Genomic DNA, 19,549 nt, shown 5'->3' with positions numbered 1-19,549 from the left:
GCAGCCAGCACCTTCAGATTAACAGAGAAAGTACTTCAAGTCCTCCTGTGTTCTGTATCAGCAGATGCTCATCAATAGAAACATTATCTATGGGACAACCAGGAGCCAGCACAACGATGATGGGGAGGAGGGTGAGCTCTGCTGAAGGAAGAGGTTAATTGCTGCCACCTGCATACACATCAAACAAGCCTGGCTAAACCTGGACTAAACATAATCAGTCATCCTGACAACTCCATTAATAACCAGCTTTCTTCTACAGGGAGGGAGATAGGAAATCTCAAAGCATAGTTCGGATTGCATGCGTGTACGTACAATGCTGCACAGGTCTGCTGGCTGTGTGTGGCAGATAAGTCTGGTGGCCAAGTGTGGTATGTAAACATGTGTGCGAGTCTGGCAAGGTACTCACAGCTGCTACTCCAAGACTTGAGCAGAGATTTGATGCTGATCTCAAAGAAGACCGAATCCTGCAGACTCAGCATGGCGGCTCTCAAAAGTTAGGCTTCACCAGAAGGCACAAATATCACACGACTCCCGTCACTTTCATTTCACAAAACCCAAACATTCCACTCTTCTCAAAAAGTAACACCTCTTAAACGCCTCCCGACTGGAGCTGAAGACTACCCTCCACAGGTGCTAGTTAAAGGCAGCATCCCGAAAGACAGTGCGAGCAGCTGCTGAGGAAAGAGAGCCAAGAAGTGCGACCAGTTTGTTTCCTCGGCCACCTAATTCACTGAAGGGTGAAACTTCGCTGGGAGAAGAGGAGAGAGAGCATAGCGTGGTGAGTTAGAGAAGTATTCCACCCCGGCGCCCGCTGCCCGCTTGCCAATCCACAGAGTCCCTCGTCCCCATCTCAGCCCGGAAAAATCCAGAGAGGCGAAGGACAAAACTGCGTGAGAACTTTTGCTCCAGATAGGGGAGAAACAGCAGCAAAACAGTACGCAACAGAAGTCTTAACAATGCACGGCAATATTCCCTCTCCTCTTCTCTTCCTGTGTGTGTGTGTGTGTGTGTGTGTGTGTGTGTGTGTGTGCCAGTCCTAGCCCACTAGCGCTGTCAGCCACCCTCCGCCTCCCCCAAAAGCTCTCTCCCTCTCCATTCGCTCATGAGCAGCCCCTCCTCTTCCCAGCAAGCTCTTGTTCTTTTACTGATGCCTGCTCTTTTCTCTCTGAGTGAGAGCGAGCTTGTTTCAACAGCAAACAGAGGGAGGCGGGAGCACAGTGTGGGGGTGGGTGATGTCATCAAAATGCTGCGAGTGTTCCCTGGCTGTGGCTCAGCAATGCATACGCATGTCAGAGCTGCTACTGTGCTGCCTCTCCGCTGGCCTATCAAAACGACACTTCCTGTAAGCTCAACAGCAATACTGATGCGTCATCCCTGACTGCAGTAGGAGGCAAAGGAAAGAATGGGAGGATGGAAGAGAGTAAGAAATAAGGGAGGATACACTGAACACGGGGAGGTGCACATACCAAAACTAGTGGTTTTACTTCTATTCAGTTTCCTGCCCCAAAATAATAAAAATATTATGTTCCTTAAGTATGTGCCCTGTGCTCTCATCTTCAAAACAAAGTAAACTGCACTTAGTTGCATTCAGAAAGAATATAAGGCATTTTTTCATATTTCACCAAACCCAACAATGAGACATAGGTAACTACTGGTAATTTGCACCATTTTCCAAACTGAGATTACAACATCACAGCTGATCTATGTGTTAAACTAACCGTTCACACCCAGTGGAGTCATAGGCATTACATCATTGCTCTATCCAAAAGCTACCAGCCGTCGTAACACTCAGAATGACACACAAACTCACTACACAGTGCATTAGTGAGCCCACAGCCCACTGTGTGTGTGTGTGTGGTTGTGGGGGACACACAAAAACACACACGAGCACGCACACACAAAAGCATGCATGGAAGCGCGCGAACACACATACACACACACACACACCTGATTCATCTGATATTTTAATCTGGTGTTTATGACAGTTCTACCTGCTCTTGCAGATACTTAAAAACAGATCTACATGACATCAAGCAATTTGTAGTCAGGCGCAGGATTAAGTTTTAACAAAATAAAATAAAAAATATTCTAAAGGGAACTGCTCTGGGAAGGCTGCAAAAGACAAATGCTCTTTGTCCTCCTTTAGTTTAGTCTTCATTTCTCTCTCGCCCTCAGTCTCTCCCTCTGTCACATGTCCTCCACTACACAAGTTATGCAAAATGAGGCAGAGCTCATTGCAAACAAACACAACACAAGCAGATGCTTTGTCAAGCCCTGGCTGGTGCTGCCCTGATGCAGGCTTCCACTGTGAAACTCTGCCTTGTAATAAACAAACGCAGATTCTTTAGAGTTTCAGTGCACATTTGCAATAATTACATAATACTCAATTCAATTTGATGACTTCTTAGAAGTTTTGGATACAGTTAACATATATGGATCATATATCAGGTCTGTCTGAAAGTGAATATTCGTATTTCCCAAAAATGCCAAATTATTCCTTTGTTAAACCATGGTTGACAGCAGAACCACAGTTTTGATTTGGAACTCTTTTGCACATTTTTGTTTCATTAGGTATTTTGTAATTTTGTTTGTTTCAATAGTCCTATGTATGAGGCTCTTTTTATCCCCAAATATTTTTAATTCAATCTTCTCAGACTGTTTTGCTCCACCATGACTTCGCAAATACTTCTATTTAAGTTCTGCTACCCGACACAAGAGCAGCAGGTCATGACCAGGTGACCGGAGAGTTGAATACAGCTCTAAAGACTGATTTATGGTTGGACACTCAGCACATCTGAAGAGTTACTCGACAGAAATTAAAAAGCAGCACATTTTCAATTTATGCTTCAGTTTTTGCTTCCATAATTACCAGACCCCCTGTGTTGTTTTTACAGTCTAAATCTATTTCTATTATGTTTAGTGAAGTGTAATCTGCACAGACAGCTGTTTACGATCGCACAAATATCCCACTGTTTATCTTATTAACCATATCAACATTGACTGATCTGACCTCAGTCTGTGTGTGAACAGCAGATTCCCCTCGCTGGTTATAATGAGCTGGTAAATAAAATCAATAAATCAACAATAACTATAAAAACTGTTGATTTCCTCCCTGGAGCTGACATGAAAAATAGTTTGGTTTACTAAATATCTTCTGTTATTCAGGCTGGTGAAGGCAGTTTGACCAGTCGCTGTCCTCTCAGCTCCCTAGGGGCTACTAGTACATGAAATAAATGGAGCCAAAAAGAACCAGCTTACCTAAACACGGTGGAGTGGTCTTTTGAAGCGTTCTTACTCATTCAGACCATCAAACTAATTTTCTAATGGAGAGAAAATAAGCAAGAAAGAATAGAAATGTAGGAAAAATAACGCAGATGCATTTCAGCACAGCGGCCTACATCAGGTGTTGTGATCCTGTGCAGGTGTGCTGGGATACAGACAGAGGTAATTATTTCCTCGTTGTGTTGTCGCGTGACATCTTACCTCTTGTGACGTGGTCATTTCGGTAGTAGGAGTATTGTGGCTAGTGCAAAATTTATCTTCTTGAATTTATCTTTCAATTATTTACTATTTTTGCTCTAGTCACATTACTCCTACTACCAAAACTACCATGTCATATGAAGTAAGATGGAAGATGACAACACAACAAGAAAATATGTACCTCTGTTTATATCCCAGCATACCTGTGCAGGATCACAATGCCCTGACGAAGCCCGCTGTGCTGAAACGCATCAATGTTTTTTTTCCTACCGTTCCATTCTTTCCTACTTCTTTTCCTCTCGCTTACAAGTGTGCCTGTGACAGCTTCAAAAGACCACGTCACCACGTTTAGGTAAGCTGCTTCTTTTTGGCTTTGTTGGGTTTTTTTTTTTTCAAGCATTTAACCCACCACAGAGTGCCTTGCTTTCCCACAAATAACACAACACACACTGAGCACGCCAGTCTCCATTCACTTTTTTAGCAGCTGAATGCAGGTCAGAGTACATGTGGGTTTAAAATTACTATCTCCATGGCAACACTACCAATCACCCTGCATTATAAAATATGTCATAGTCTGCGACATAACAAAATTCTCCAGGTGCTCGACATGAAAGCAAAGCAACGAGAGACACTTCTGTCAAAAATGCATCATCCTAAAAGAGCGTCAAGAGCCCTGCCATAAATTAGGCTTAATTATAGGTCAGTTTGTTTACTTCAAATATAACTTAGTAAGAAATCTCATATTGCTGGCCTTGTTTCTCACAGAGCAGCCTGAAGACTGCTGCCTTTAGCTCAAGCTCTGGGCCACAGGAGGAAAGCACAAGTATTTAGCCTCATGTAAAGTACTCATACCTCATGAGTATACATTATATTTGAAAATGGGATTAGAGTTCATATCGTCACCCTTATCAGCAAACCAGTTCACACACAAACATGCAGAGACGTCTGCAGGCCCTGTTTTCTGTAAACCAGCTTTATTGTTTAAGGAATGCAGAAGAATAACTCACAACATCATCTCTCTGGGAAGACTGCAGCAAAGAGCTACTGTCCAACAAAGCTGACGTAAGCTGAGGATTTCAAATAAACAACATTATAACTGACTTCCTGGAAAGTAGAGCTCACTGATTGAATAAACTCAACTAAATGCACAACCAAGGCAAGTCCTAGTAGCTCCATTCACAAAGTGGGAGCAGTGGTTGATAGCTAGCCATCCTGACTGCAGACAGTATAGGGGAGCTGTTCCTCCCAGGAGCCCACAGGGTGGAGGATGCATTTCCTGTCCTGGCCTCTCTGAAGGGCAGTGGTGGGAATAATAATCGATAGGAGCTGTAATTCAATCCCTGACCTCCCCAGTGGTGCCTGGGCTGCAGAGGACATGCCATTTAGATCCATCACAGCAGTCTGGGTATGCAGCACGAGTCTGCAACCTGCACAGCTCTTCACTTACACATGCTCCCTCGAGAACCAGCAAATCTTAACTTCCTCGTAATAATTTTCAAGACACAAACTCTGCACATTTAGACCATCAAACTTTTTTTACACCCATATCGACTGGACAGATTTTTCCTGGCTAACGTCCACAGTATAATGTTCTGTCGCTGTATTACTGTGAATAATCAAAAACATTTATAAATAACTCCTTGCACAAACCACAGACAAGTTTAAACCCAATGACAGAGCATTTCTCCTCTGCTCAAGCTGAGAATACACAAACTCATTTCTCAGATTTGCCTGGCAAATCAAGGGAGGCAACTAATTTCAACAAAGAGTCATTCTCAGGTCAGAAGCGCATCGTCTCTGTGGAATGACAGAGCAGAACAGCGGGCAAATCTGAATTAAACTCATCTTAATACAGGTACAAGAAGGTCAGCTCATTACTCATAGCACTGAGCAGACTTCAAGTTGTTCTGTATGGAGGAGCATTTACTGGGAAAGCTGGTTGGAGAAAGAACACTAACAGTGATTCACAGCATTCATCTTCCCAGCTATGACACCATATTCCCACTAAGTGCCGACTCTGCACAGCGCTGCACCATTATGGGGTTTGTTTCACTACAGTTGGCTAATAACTATTTAAGAAATCCGATGAATAAGTCTGTCCAGGCTGTCTGGATACACACCCTATGGACTGTTCAGACTTCCAGTACAGAAGTACAACCCACCAGCACACACTCATGTTCAGTCACATGCTCCAAACACTCCCAAATCACAAACAGGAAACCTGCTGCACCCATTAACCAAATACTGTCCCAATCAAACCCTTCCCAAAAACTCAGCAGCACGTCCTGCAACTGGATGATGTCACTGTGTGCAAAGAAAGACAAATGACAGAAAGAAAAGAGCAGCACCACCTTAAAAGCCAACTCAGGCTATGCCAGTTCTGCAACAAGGGAGTGGCACTCAGCTCTGATTTAAACACAAGGCAAATTATCCTGAGGTATAAAAACACCAGAATACCATCTCTCTCTCTCCTTACCTCAACTTACTGTAGCAATCACAGCGCTTCTTTTTGTTACATAACTCACCATTGTGACCCTTGTCACCACGTGCATGTTGAAAAAAGGAGAATTTTCTAATATGACGGCTGTTTCCTAGTTGGAAAGAAAGAAAGGAAAGATTTTGAAACCAGTTTTCCCAATCCAGGGTGTAGAAATGTCATCTAACTGGCTTTGAATATGAAATATCACCAGCAGTGTGAGCTGTACACATAAACAATCGTTACCTGTGTCAAGCCAAATAAAACTTTATTTTCACATCTCATCCAGGCTACAAAACAAAATAAGGACAAATAAAACTGAGCCTCATAATCATTGTTATTGTGGGTTAGTGTAGCTAGCTGTCTTTTTCTTAGGTGAGTAGAGCAGAAGGTAGAGCTCATTTATGCTCTAGCCATGAGAGCACAGGGAGCAAGCGTGCTCTGACAGGTACCACTGCAAAAAAAAAGCCACACCGAGAGACTGTTGACAAGTTATCACCCCACTGCTGATGCACACTGGCTGGCCGGCACGCACACATAATTCATGTGTACGCACATCCTCTAAACCTTTAACTACTGTATCCAAAGGTACAATAGTAAACCCACCTCAGAGGATTATCCTTGTCAGCATAACTAATACTTTAGAAGCAACTCGCAAACGTTTGTGACAACAGCAGGCAGGCCCAGAGTGTGGTCTGATATTTGCTTCTGTTTTGTTCCATTTTTCTATTAGTTATAGCTTACAAGGCATACTTGACCAGCAGATGAGCCAAGCATTATGAAAACATAACCTGCATCACAGCTTTCCATTTATGGGTTTTCATAATGTTTTGTGTAATGTGTGTGTGTGTGTGTGTGTGTGTGTGTGTGAATGCCATGTGTGGATAAATCTACAAAAAATCTGTCAAAATAACAGTGGATGTGTTACAACACCCTTTGACAATATTCAAAGAATTATTCAATATGTGGATGATGCATCACAAGACAGTGAATAAGAATCAAAAGCCTCTTTATGTATAATCTGATCTGATCATTATATGAAAGAAAAAAATAAAAATAAATCTTTTAAATGTGAGGAGTCATTCACTGCGAGATGGAAACTAACAGCTCTACAGGTCATGTATTACAAATATTTGCAGGTCGCACTGGTGCTCCATCGTCGCAAAATGTGACTAAATAGTCGCGATCAGAGCTCTGAAAAATACAAACACATGCCTTAACTGCTCAAACTACGGCCTCTACCAATTATTAAGTTAGACTCTTACCGCAGCACCGTTAAACTTGATGATTAATTCTCTGCAAGCTGGAGACAAACTAACAGCTCTCCAGTTCATATATTACTGGTAATTGCAAATGGCAGTAGTGCTCCATGGTTGCAAAATCTGACTTAATAGTCACAGTCTGGAGCTCTGCAAAACCACTGCTTTGTGTGTGTCTGTGAGAAAGAGATCCGTGCAATGACATGGCTATTTACACTTGATGTTCGCAATAGGGTCATTTTATATATCGCACGTGGAACAAGCTGGGATACCTGGAGTATATTCGATATATCGCCCAGACCCAACTTAAAGTGTGTGTGCATGTTCGCATGTATGCATTAAGGGGGTGGAGATGGATTTAGGGGTGAAGCCAACCTTTAGTTGCATGTTAACAAAGCTTAACAAACACTGAACTGAAAATGTAAATAACATAAAGCACCGTTAATTTGCCCTTGTTAATTAGCAGAGAAAACACGAAGCTGACACAGATAACTGCTGCATCAATATGCAGCTGGGTCAGTTGTACCTTTGAGGCGGGTTCGATTCCTGCGGGCAGGCCTGGAGTGGCCGATCCCCGGATCTACCTCCATCACTGGATCTACCTCATCAATGGTCTGTCCCATGGATAGCAGGCCCAGTCGTTTCATACGAAGGAGCCGTGGACCTGTCTCCCTGGACAAGGCTCCGCCATGTTCAATGGGCCCCTCCCCTGAGATGGAAGCTGGAACCAGGCTCCTCAGAAACTCCATGTTTGACAAGACTTTTTTTCTCTTTCACTCTGGTGCACAGTCCAATAGCCTTCTCCATGCCATCCTCCCAAGCAATTATCTATTGTCCTTATCTACCCCATTTGCAGACAAAAAAGGAGACAGTGCAGTCGCCACGTCCAGCTGCTACCTACAAGCAGCAGCTACACTTTCACTTACTGTCAAGGCCTGTATGTGTGGGCCCTGAGATCTGCCTCAACTACCTGTCAGGCTCTGCAAAGTTGTTTGTCACCTTGGCTAGCTACAGATAACAGCTTCTCCTCAACCAGTTGGTTCAGACAGAGTGAGAAACTTCTTACACTGCAACATTACCTGTCTGCTCACAGTGATCGGAGAAAGCAAACAGACATGGCACTTTCATGGGTCGTGATGTAATTGTGAGTGGGCAGGGCTATGTTTGAGTGCCAAGCACTATCTGGGGTGGGACTAGAATATGTTCCACAGGAGATAACACAAGCCTGGGCTGCCGGCCAATCACAACAGAGACGACACAAGCCACACCCTGCTGGCCTGTGTTGCTCACCAGTGAAAGAGACCAAGAGAGAAGGAAGTGGATTGACAGATGCTGTAAGAGTTAGGAAAGCTCTATAGAGCTGCTACACTGGCCTGCCTGCATTTACTGATAGCCCTTATCATCATCAGAGTTGTGTTACTTGTTAACATCCATACACAAACACAAATGCTTGTTTGCTTTCTTGCTAACTTACTCAAACAACAAGAGGGCCCATCCCCTCGCTTTTACTTCTGCTCGACTGCATTGAGCTATTATAAAGAGAAGCAGAATGAGCAAAGTGATGGGGTCTGTGAAACAGGGTGATGACAGACTGCTGTGCTCTGCTTGGCTGCACAGCTTGTACCTGCAGCAAACTCAAACCCTTCCAAATATCCCTAGCTGGGGAGTGAGGAGGAACTATACTGTGCTGACTCTCATAAAAGCTCAGTGCCTAAAGAAATCATCAATTTGCTGTTCTCTGGGACTGAGTGCAAAATTAATAGGCCATCCAAGCACTATGGCCGGTCCTCAATAGCAATACAAAGCTGTAACACTTCACAAAAAATAAAGGTAACTATAGCACCAGTGTGCAGTAAACTGTTAAAACACCTTCAAAATAAGCCCTTTTGCTGAGTCATCATTAACCATGCACCAAAATAAAACTATTGGGCAACAGAGAACAGCAAAGTACTTATTTTATCTGGTTCTATTAAAACTCCATTAAGCATTTCGGTATTAATACTGAATTAAGTGACTTCCTGTAATGTAAAAGGACTAACAGTGGTGTCAGAAAAGGAATTAAATCTCAGCTTTATGGTTTTTAAGGCTCTTTTATATCACCTTTTGTTAATTCTCTGACCACAAATACCCTATAGTTAAGTCTCCATGGGTCTTACCAGCCCAATCACATACAACACTAGCCGTCTGTCTCCTGCAGGACAAGGTGGGTACTTGCTACCTGTCTTGCACAAAATAGCAGAAAAACAAAGTATACAAGAGGCTGCTCGAGAAAGTTACGCCTCAAGAAAGTTTAAAAGTAACACTGTTCTGCAAGGGATGTCAGATTAAATCAGAGGTGAATTCACGATAGAGTTACATTTCTCAGGTGGCAGGAGTGGGATGTCTGGGTCTGCTGCTATGTCTGGGTGTCTAAGTAGGTGATCAGTTGGGTTACCCATTTTAGAATATGAGATACCAATAATTTCAGGGTATAATTCTATTAGTTGTAGACTTTGAGTCTTCTTCATATGATAAAAAAATCAGATTTAAATGTTCTGTATGGAACATTTAGTGCATTAATTTAGCAGCAAACCTAAATTTGCAATGTAAAGTTATAGTGGAGTAATGGCATCCTGAGTAAAGAATGATGGCGTGCATCCTCGGTGTATAATGTGAGCTTACCTGTGGTTTGTTGGGGGACGCTGGTCCGACCACACGTGCATGGTAGTGCTTGTTTGTATCCCACTAGCTAGCTCGTTGCTACCATTTTGCACTACAATGGTTACCACTAATAGCGAGATTATGTCATTATGCTGAAGCATTATGCCCCGCTTCAGTTTCCCCTGGTTAGAGCCACTAGCTCTGTCTGCACTATTACCGTTTTTTATAGCGTTCCCAATGTTGGGTGCTAGCCACAGGCTCAACCACCTCCATGTTGAGAACCACGTCCAGATAACTCATACACTCTGAATTTTGGAGCTTCTTTAAATTTTTGAGCCTCTTCAAATTTTTGTTTAAAAAGATAAATCTTGTGAAGTGAATAACAGTATCGTTTTCAGTAAGTGATAGCACAATTTGATAAGATCTCAAAGAACTATATTTGATTTAATTCTGTTGCATATTATTTCTAAGGGTAGATATGCCTTCGGCAACAATGCATTGTGTGTAAGGCCAGTAAGTGTGGGTACTGGTTAGATATGTTTAAAAAAGTGCTTACACCCTCTTCTGCAGCATGTGAAAATTTCAGTAAGATGATGTAACAGTTGAAGTTTATTTTTTTTTTAGTCTGAGGAAGGGGGTAAATGTAAAACAAAAATCACCATTCTCTCAATTTCTTTCCTTGTGTAATTTTACAAAATACTATACAAAACAGTACTGATATTCATTCATATCAACTGTGCTTTTTATGACATTTATCAACCACAAAACCTTGCCTGCAGGGTAAGCATAAAGTGGGAGAATGCAATGTTAAATACAATGCAGCAGATTTACGAAAACTCTGCCCTCTAGAGGACAGCTGGCGGAAAGCACACCAGCCAGTACTAACTGTTAAAATCTACTGAGAAGCGCCAAATCGCTGAGAAAAGAAAAAGAAAATGCTCAGCAAGATTTGATGGAAAACCACCGGGAAGCTTTTTAGAGCTGGACTCTGCCTCACAAACACTTTTGCAAAAAGTGTCAATCTGAAAATGCTGCATTTGTCGAAAGCTGTCAAATTTTGGTTGTTTGGAATGCACTTCGTTTTTTCCGCAAAAAACTACATCTATTTATTGTTAAAGCCATTTCAGACCTTTGCAGTCCAAAGAGAAGGAGCTGATGAACAGGAAACAACATTTAATGCCTCCCTATAAAAACACAAGCTCAAAGGGTGGCAGTCTGTGTTTAATAATTTAACCTATTTTGGTCCCATTGAGTAAAGAAAGCGCAAGGACTCATCAGTAGCTCCTAAAGAACACAGACAGCTTCACAATAGGAATTGATTTGTAATTCAGCATTGGCTTTAGCGTTGGAACAATACATGGTGAAGCAGCATTTTGTTATCATGCAGCACAAATCAGACACAATCTCCCAGATGATGTTAGACAAGCCCCGACTCTGACAACTTTTAAGTTAAAGCTAAAAACATCAATCTTTTTACAATGCCTACTTCATTTTAATGTTGTTTTTTATTTTTGCACCTCTCGCCTGCACTTCCGCAATTTTCAATGGTAATTTTTTATTTTAAGAAAATGGTAATCATTTAGTAATTTATTTGACCTTTTATATCTTTTCTCTTCACTCTTATTGTGAATCTATATCCTTTTTCATGTTTATATGTTATTGCTCTATAAAGCACTTTATATTGCCCTGCTGTATGAAATGTTGAAATGTGCTATACAAATAAAGCTGCCTTACCTTGCCTTTTGAATATCCAGGCATTTTTACAACACTATTGCAAATAGGTGCATTGACCATATCATTATGCACACCAAATCACATGGAGAACTTGTGTGACTCTCCTTTAATGTCATTGCAGAACTAGTCTGTTCTAGTGATGAAAAGACAACGCAAAACTAAATTTAGCTGGTGAGTGAAAGTGCAGCCAGGGTGAAAGAAAGAGTAGAAGTAATTATTTGGACAATACTTTAAGAACTATTATTATGTTGCCAAAGACTAAAAAATCAAATCAGGCACCATAGAAAAATAAAAGAAAATTTGCTTGAAGTTGCAAGGAGGGACATTTGTTGGGATAGTGCAAGACCGAGGCCAAAGCAAAGATGCAGAGAGGCTGAGGCAGCAGATCCTGGTCGAATCACTAAATGAGTCAGAGAGAGAGAGAGAGGAGAGAGAGAGAGAGAGAGAGAGAGAGAGAGAGAGAGAGAGAGAGAGAGAGAGAGAGAGAGAGAGAGAGAGAGAGAGAGAGAGAGAGAGAGAGAGAGAGAGAGTGAGAGAGAGACTGATGACTGATGAGGCAAAGATAGCCATCACCCGGCCCAAGCACCACAATGGTCAGTGGAGGCAGCTGTGGTTTGCTGGGGCCAGGTCTGTGGTGCTGTTGAGTTAGAACAATACCCCTGCACAGGAGGCCCAGATCCCAATCAGCCCAGGAATGTGGAAGAGGAAGCTCTGGGAACAATGTGCAGCGTTCCTATGCCGTACTGGGTCCCACCCGCCTCAGCCTTGTTCTGCTTTCAAGCAGGAGAAAACAGGAAAACTAGTGGGCTGGGGGCCCAGAAGTCAGAGTCCATTTTGCAGTCAGCTGGGGGGAGCTGGACAGTACACAGTCAGCACAACCCTGGACACTCATGCTGATCGCTTCGGGCGTGCATATATCCGAACTGCAACTCCACCACTTGATGTCAGTAAACAGTTGGAGGTCTGTGTCAAGTAAGCTGAATATCAAAACAATGCTGCACTGCCCTCTAATGGTGCAAACAGCCTCCACATCCTCAAGCCATTTCACACCAGTTTTAAAAGTCTCTGCATGTGTGTGTGTGTGTGTGTGTGTGTGTGTTTAGGTTTGTTTCAGAATCGATTTTAAGATCATTGACCATTCTGATGAGCTGTTACTGGTATCGAGCACTTTGACCGCCCCTTAGCTTTTGTCTCCTTGCTCATGTATATGTGACTGCCTTGGTGCAACTTCTTATGCATAACTTTCTTATAGTCCTGGCAAGTTTTAGAGGCTGACCTGAATAAGGTTTACATGGTCAGATGATCAAAAGGACTCTCAAAGAACAAAGTATCACTCTGTAACAACCACAAAATTCAATTATGGTTCATTCCTGCTGTGTGAGGACACATTTTACCTTTCTGTTCTTGCTTGCAATCCACCTTCTACATCTCACAGCCTCAGGTAGACTACTGCACATTGCTACTTTGGTTATCTACTTGTAGGGAACCTATACATTAGGTTTGTCTTTCAACTGCAAACAGGAACTAGAAATGCAACTTTCAACATTCAGACGCAAGACAAAGAGATCAAGCTGGTTCTGACCAGTCCTGATTGACAGTCGTGAGACAACCCACAGAGAATTTGGTTGTCACTGCTGAAGAATGTGACCTGACCAGACCCTGCATCAAAATTATCCTCTTCTCAGTCCCCACCATTGTGAGATGAAACTCGTCATCTGGCCTAGAGGCAACAATAATATGCAAAAACAGCATTTACAGGAACACACCAGTATAATTCAACTTCACAGCCTTTATAGTCCTCCTCAAGCAACACGACTTAACCACAGACCACAATTTCAGCCTCATTTTTTTGATGATGTTGACTAGAACTAGAACTGCAACAGAGTTATACACTGGCAGGATAAGATATTGGTAATTTTCTGATTGTCTTTATTATTGCAAAAAATTAAAACATAAAAACAGGTTAACCAGAGTGCCGTAACAGTTTGTGTATTCCTACTGAACCACCACAGCACAGGTGTCACTGTGTGGTGCACGTGTCCGCATGCAGAATAAATGCTATGTAAAGTTATGCGTGTGCTGTGAAACCAAAGTTTACAAATGTGAGTTCTGCCTGGAAACTTTTAGCCATACGCCTCAACAACATATGCTGAGATTAGCACAACAAGCAGACGCTATCGCTCACACTACAGAGAGCACAAATGAAACACTGGAGCTGCAAGACCTGCCTGAGGGCTCCCACTCAGCAACAACAGCAACAGAGAGAAAGCTGCGTATAAAATGAGGACGGAGTGTCGGTGTCAGTGTCGCTCCAACATTGTAGGTTATATGAATGAAAACACATCCAACATGCTGATGCACATTTGACCGGGTAAACCAATGATGTGCCCATCACTGCAATGATAAATATTCTGGTGCTTTGAAGGTTTAAATATTACCACGGTGGGAATAATTAAAACACTCCTCCTAATGCACAAATTTTATTTATTATTCTATATATTTTAGATGAGGGAAAGAGTTTGTTTCATGTTCGGCACAGTGTAATACAGAAGTGTTTAAAATATTACTTATTTCAATAACTGAGTTTATCAAAGTTGCCAGTGGGTAACATGTTGCCAGTAAAAGGACTGTCTGTCTTAGACTATTACAACTCTGTCTGTTCAAAATAAATGAAAAGAAATGCATCCTTATGCATTTGGGTCTTTTTCTCTACTAAACCAAACTGTCACTTAACCAAGAATTTTGTGTACAGTTACCCTAATAGTTAACAGTATAATTAGCACAATTTTATATGGTAGAAGATAGTTTGAAAGTATATGACACATGAAACTGAACATGCTCACCCTTAACCAGATTACTGTTGTACTATCATGCTTAGACGACTAATAATTTTCTAAATATTGTATTTAGGGTTGCAACTGTATGATGCTTTTACGATAACCCAATAAAAATCTCAGAAAATACTGCAGTGTCACGGTATTACACAATGATTATTATTATTATCAGATACAATTACCCTTAAAAGAGTGGAAACAGAAGTTGTTTCTTAGCTTTTTTTTTTAACTGAGAGTATGTGTGTAAAATGTCTCCCTTTTGCAAATAATTGTATTTTACATCTAAAACTAAAATATAATATAAAATTGCCTAAACTCTACTCCTTTGACAGAAGGTTCCTGAAGCACCAGTTGCCACTAATCAGCTCTATCTGACTGCTACTTTTACATAGCGCACGTGCTATTTAATCTGATACAAACACACTCTGTTTATCCTTTCTGACAAAAGATTTGCTCTGTGTACTGTAAGGGAACTTAACTAAAGTATGTTGGTGTATCAAATGTTCATCTTATCATCTGACTGTCACACTGAATTTGTCTGTTTTTTGGGTTGTTTTTTCGAAAATTCCCATGCACACAACGGCAGTTGATACTTTACTGTGACAACGTAAGAGCCAAACCTGCGTCTCTGCCTCAACATATTAATAATCTATGCCAATGGTTCCCAATTGGTCCAGAATTCTCCGTAGTCATTAGTTCAAGGTCCATACGCTATAACCACATATTCAGTTTTACTTCACAAAGTGTAAACAACTTGTTGACTCAGATGATTAAAGAAATTAAATATATTGCAAAAAATATTTAAAAACAGCGCAGAATAAAAGCTCTGTGCCATAAATTAACTTCAAAATTACGTGTTTTTAGCAAACCTGTGGTCATTTCAGAATGGACTTTTGGGCCAAAACCCACGAGTTGGGAAACACTCATAGATGCCATATTGTACTCTCTGATAAATATACCTACATAAACATTTAGTACCTGTAAAAAAGTAATTTAAAACTTTTGACCTACATAGAGATACTGTCTAACTGCAGACAGAGGAGGACGGGGCCTTTTTCACCTGATGACTGCGGCATGAACAACATTTATTAACAGAATACAAGCGCAGTTATCCAAGCAGAGGGAGAAACTAAACGCCAGCATGAAAAGACTGAAATTTCCACTTTCAGAATTCAGCAAAAGAAAAACAAGGAGATTAATCCAACACCCCGTTCATTCCCACACTACTTAGCTTCAGTAAAACCTTGACCGCACCGCACGGTGGAACAGTGCCCACTTAACCCCTGTGACGTACCTTAAGGCCATAGAGCAGGGGCTGGAACTGGAAAGAGAAAGGACGGTCCACAAGTTCACTGCACAAGAATCTGAAACAGGGAGCACAGAGATCTTTAACCACAGAGCAGCACACTGGCAAAATATCCTCTTTTAACCTGAAATTTAAGGTAAATCCAATGTGACTGGTCACAAAACATTAATAAAATCAGCAGCTGAGAAAATATGTCTTTTCAAAACTTATATCTCTGATCTTTCTCGCTGACATCGGAAATGATGTCTTTGAATGTGTGCCTTATTTAAGTGACCCTAACATTCAAGAGATTTCATCTTATGTTTATTTCATTAAAGTTTGCTCAGAAATGGCATGCTACAACACTGAACAACATCATGTAAAACGATGGGGCTGTAAAGGCGGAGTGTTGTTGTTGGAAAGTCCAATCTTGGTCACAGCAAAGTGATAGGTTGACTGTTGGCTCCGGCCTGGTGTGCTCTGCACTGGGACAGGATTAAAACCTCCTCCTGAGCAGAGTAATAATCTGAAGATTACCCACTACATCCAAGAGGCAGTTACATAAGCGATCAGAGCCTCCAAAACTGTACTTTCCCTTCGGTTTATCATCACAGTGGCTGAAAGGGGCTCCTTTTATAGTCAGGTAATCTCATATCTAGCTAAACAATCATTGTTACTGTCTGTCTCAGAGCAGGATGTGGCGTATTTTTAACTTAAAAAAAAAAAGGAACAGTACATAAACGTCATTCAGTGACATTAGACTGACATAAATATGCAACTTCTGTGAGCAAGCTGTAGTCAAACAAAGGAAGGAAGAACAAGCCACTGAGTCACACAGCAGCCAGACAGAGAAGTTGAGGTGAGAGAACTTCCACCCAACACAGAGGACAGATGGTGAGAACGGGTCAGCGTAGATAGCAAGTCAAAACAAAACCTCACAAAACACAAACCTTGACGACAAAAAGTCATGTCACAACGACATATCATTGCACATACCTTATCCCACCCACCACAAACGTAGCAGGAAAAAAAAGTTCTCAGATGCAATCACTCACTTCTCACGCAGACAGACCTGTGAATAATACATCTGGCTTCCTGTTCCAACTCAGCGACTCCAAAAAACAAAAAAAAGTGTGACCACAGAAAAAGGGTAAGCCAAACCCTGAACACGTCCTGAGTGCTGTAGCAAATACAGCCGCAGACTAAGCTCCTGCTCTATATTTAGGCTCTCAAACACATGCATTTCTCTGGTTGTGCAAAAAAAACTTCTTGATATACCTCAGTTCTTACAACCCAATGCATCTCTCAGATATGTGTAAAGTTAAGGAGTCTAAACATTTTGCATTTTGGTGTAACTGCAACATACGAGAGGGGCTAAAGGTCAGCAGAGCAGAACTGATCTCATCAATGGTTAACTTGACTCATCTAATATGGCCCTACAATTTTCCGCAGCAAGGATGCTGCAAATAGGAGGCTGATAGTCCATCTATGAAATAAGAGCCCTGACAAAGGCAAGATTGTCCCGTCTCATTTCGCTGTGTTCCCTACAGCTCTCTGTCACACATCAATTTCCACATAGCCTGCAACAGTTCTGTGCAGTTTCCTTCGAGTTCACCTTATAAATGAATTAAAGTGGAACAACATTAGAAAGAAAACTCAAGAATGTCTAATGTGATGTACTTGTCTTTATGACATTGGGGCTAGCTCATATTCAGAAACAGGCAGAGTGCTACAGTAAATTGGACAAAGGGGGAATAGCCTATATCTGGCTCCCTCCAAGGCTAAATGACAGGCTTGGCCCTGTCGTAATCACTACCCTTAAGCGGAAACATTACTGGCTTCTTCCGACTGGGAAGGGAAGTACATAAACAAACACCTTTTTGCATGTTTCCACAGATATTCCTCTTATCTTTATTTTGCTCGGATGACATGTTTTGTGAGAAAACACAGAGTATTATTGTGCCATCAACGGATCTAAACATGGAAGAAAGACTGGAAACTCAGCTGAGGCCGTTTTGAGGGCAAAGACAGGGTGGTTTCTCTGGCGAGGGCAGACCCAAACATCAATTATGCTCCAAAACCTCTCTCCCAAAGCCAAGGATAATCTTCCTCAGCAGGGCTCAATTATGGGTTATTTCTAGCTAGACTCGGCCCTCATTGTGTGCTACATTACAGCAAGTCTTTCAATGGAATCAATGAAAAGAATCCTGGACCCATGTAAATCAGAGAAAGTAGTGTTGTGCTCAAATCTATAATGCACGAAGAAAAAGAGGAGACTTTAGGAAGTTAGTTTTATGTAAATCGGAGTGGTGGAGACTGACTGCTTTTTTTTAATGTCACTCCGGCTGAAGTTCATTTGTAATTACCAAAATTGAAGGACAGTTTTATTTTGCCTTAAATGTTTATTGTAACATAAAACATGATGTGTTTTTGTCCAGTGAAAAATATTGATTATCTACATAAAAAAATGAAAAAACAACCCTTTTTAGAGTAGAACACATGGAAGAAAATGAACATACTACAACATCATCAACTTCTACTTTTCCAGACTGTTTTCTTGGAAATCTTGTGTTTTTTAAATCTGCATGTGAGACTTCACTATTTGGATTTCCAGCATGATTGGTTTAAGAGGAGGAACTTATTAAATCTTTATTTTAAATAGATTTTACCAGTTATTTTGAGATTTTACAATGTTAACGTCAGAAAAAAACAATTCATAAAATCCCATTTCCCATGTCTGAGCATTTCTGGCATTTGAAAGATTAATTTAAGTCATTCCAATACCAATTAAGGCCTTATTTTTAGATTAATTAAATCAATGACTTTTAAAATGTTTTAAGGATCTGCAGGAACCCTGTAATAGAATAGAGGTTTTCAGCCAAATTGATGTACAATTCCTTAAAATATTATTTGTTCAGTTGTCCAGTTAATAATTTAACCATGTGCAAATGCAAACACACACACCTGGATCCAACTGGTCAGTCTCAGTTTAGATAAAAGGTACTGTGATCTGGCCAAATAAGTGAAAGTAGTCAGTAGAACCAATGTAAAGGCTTGGAAAAAGAAAGAAATGCTGCAAACCACGAGGCAAAAAAAACGAGCAAGTCAGATTTTAGATGGAAAAACACAAATTAAGAAACTGAGTTACAATTTTTGTATTACATAATATTTTTGTAGTCACCACTGAAATGCTGAGTTAACAGTTAATCCTTGCAGGGGGCAGCTTACTGAGGGGCCGCTGAGGGGGCGTTTTTACAGAGCACGGTTTTTCATCCCTGTGCTCTTCAATGCCATTAATGTCTTACCAGATTAAACCAAACACACTAATTCACTGGAATTATGCCCCAGATAATCACAAAGAGATGGCTATCTGCAATCCAGGGGGATTCCCTGTAGTTTGTGCGTGCACAAGAGACTACACTACACATCTGTACTGCCATCAGAGGCTTATCCCGGCCAGGACGAATGGGGATCAGTCAGTTGTAAAGACTGATGATCTAGCAGGGCGAGCACAACATTAAAAAGTCTTGGTTATGAAATGCTTTAACTATGAGTGCCACTTTATAGCTGCAGTGGCCATCTGACATGGTACACTGCAGCAGAACCAAACACTGCTAGATGAGCACAAATTAGGGATGTACTGAAGGGACTGAGGGATTTTATCGAGCCAAAGCAATGCATTTTTTAATTGATTGTGATTGGTTGTAAACTTAAAGCATGATTTGCAGCAGATATTTAGAAACTTAACACAAGGCAGAATCCTGACAGATTTTTGTGATTAAATGTGATTAAGTTACTCATTTCTGGTTTTATGTTCTTGGATTTGAGAGCTATTTGTGAG

At 41.2% G+C, this 19,549-nt stretch overlaps 1 protein-coding gene across 12 annotated transcripts in view; it reads right to left on the bottom strand.

Annotated features, from left to right (window-relative positions):
• Positions 1 to 19,549, bottom strand: part of fryl (furry homolog, like) — a 95,041-nt gene that overhangs the window by 72,799 nt on the left and 2,693 nt on the right. For 6 of the 12 annotated variants that reach the window (XM_042483325.1, XM_042483332.1, XM_042483336.1 and 3 more), the window contains exon 1: positions 7,742 to 8,034. In XM_042483325.1, coding sequence (XP_042339259.1) covers positions 7,742 to 7,964 — 223 coding nt within the window. In that variant the 5' untranslated portion in view covers positions 7,965 to 8,034. Of the gene's footprint in view, positions 1 to 406; positions 1,149 to 7,741; positions 8,036 to 15,717; positions 15,788 to 16,704; positions 16,724 to 19,549 lie in introns of those variants that run through there. The other 6 variants (XM_042483361.1, XM_042483366.1, XM_042483382.1 and 3 more) reach the window with 4 other exon arrangements.

The sequence above is a fragment of the Plectropomus leopardus genome, chromosome 3 (assembly GCF_008729295.1).
Source record: "Plectropomus leopardus isolate mb chromosome 3, YSFRI_Pleo_2.0, whole genome shotgun sequence".
Lineage (NCBI taxonomy): Eukaryota > Metazoa > Chordata > Actinopteri > Perciformes > Serranidae > Plectropomus > Plectropomus leopardus.
Note: the sequence above shows the minus strand (reverse complement) of the source record. Positions and strands in the feature narration are given on the sequence as shown.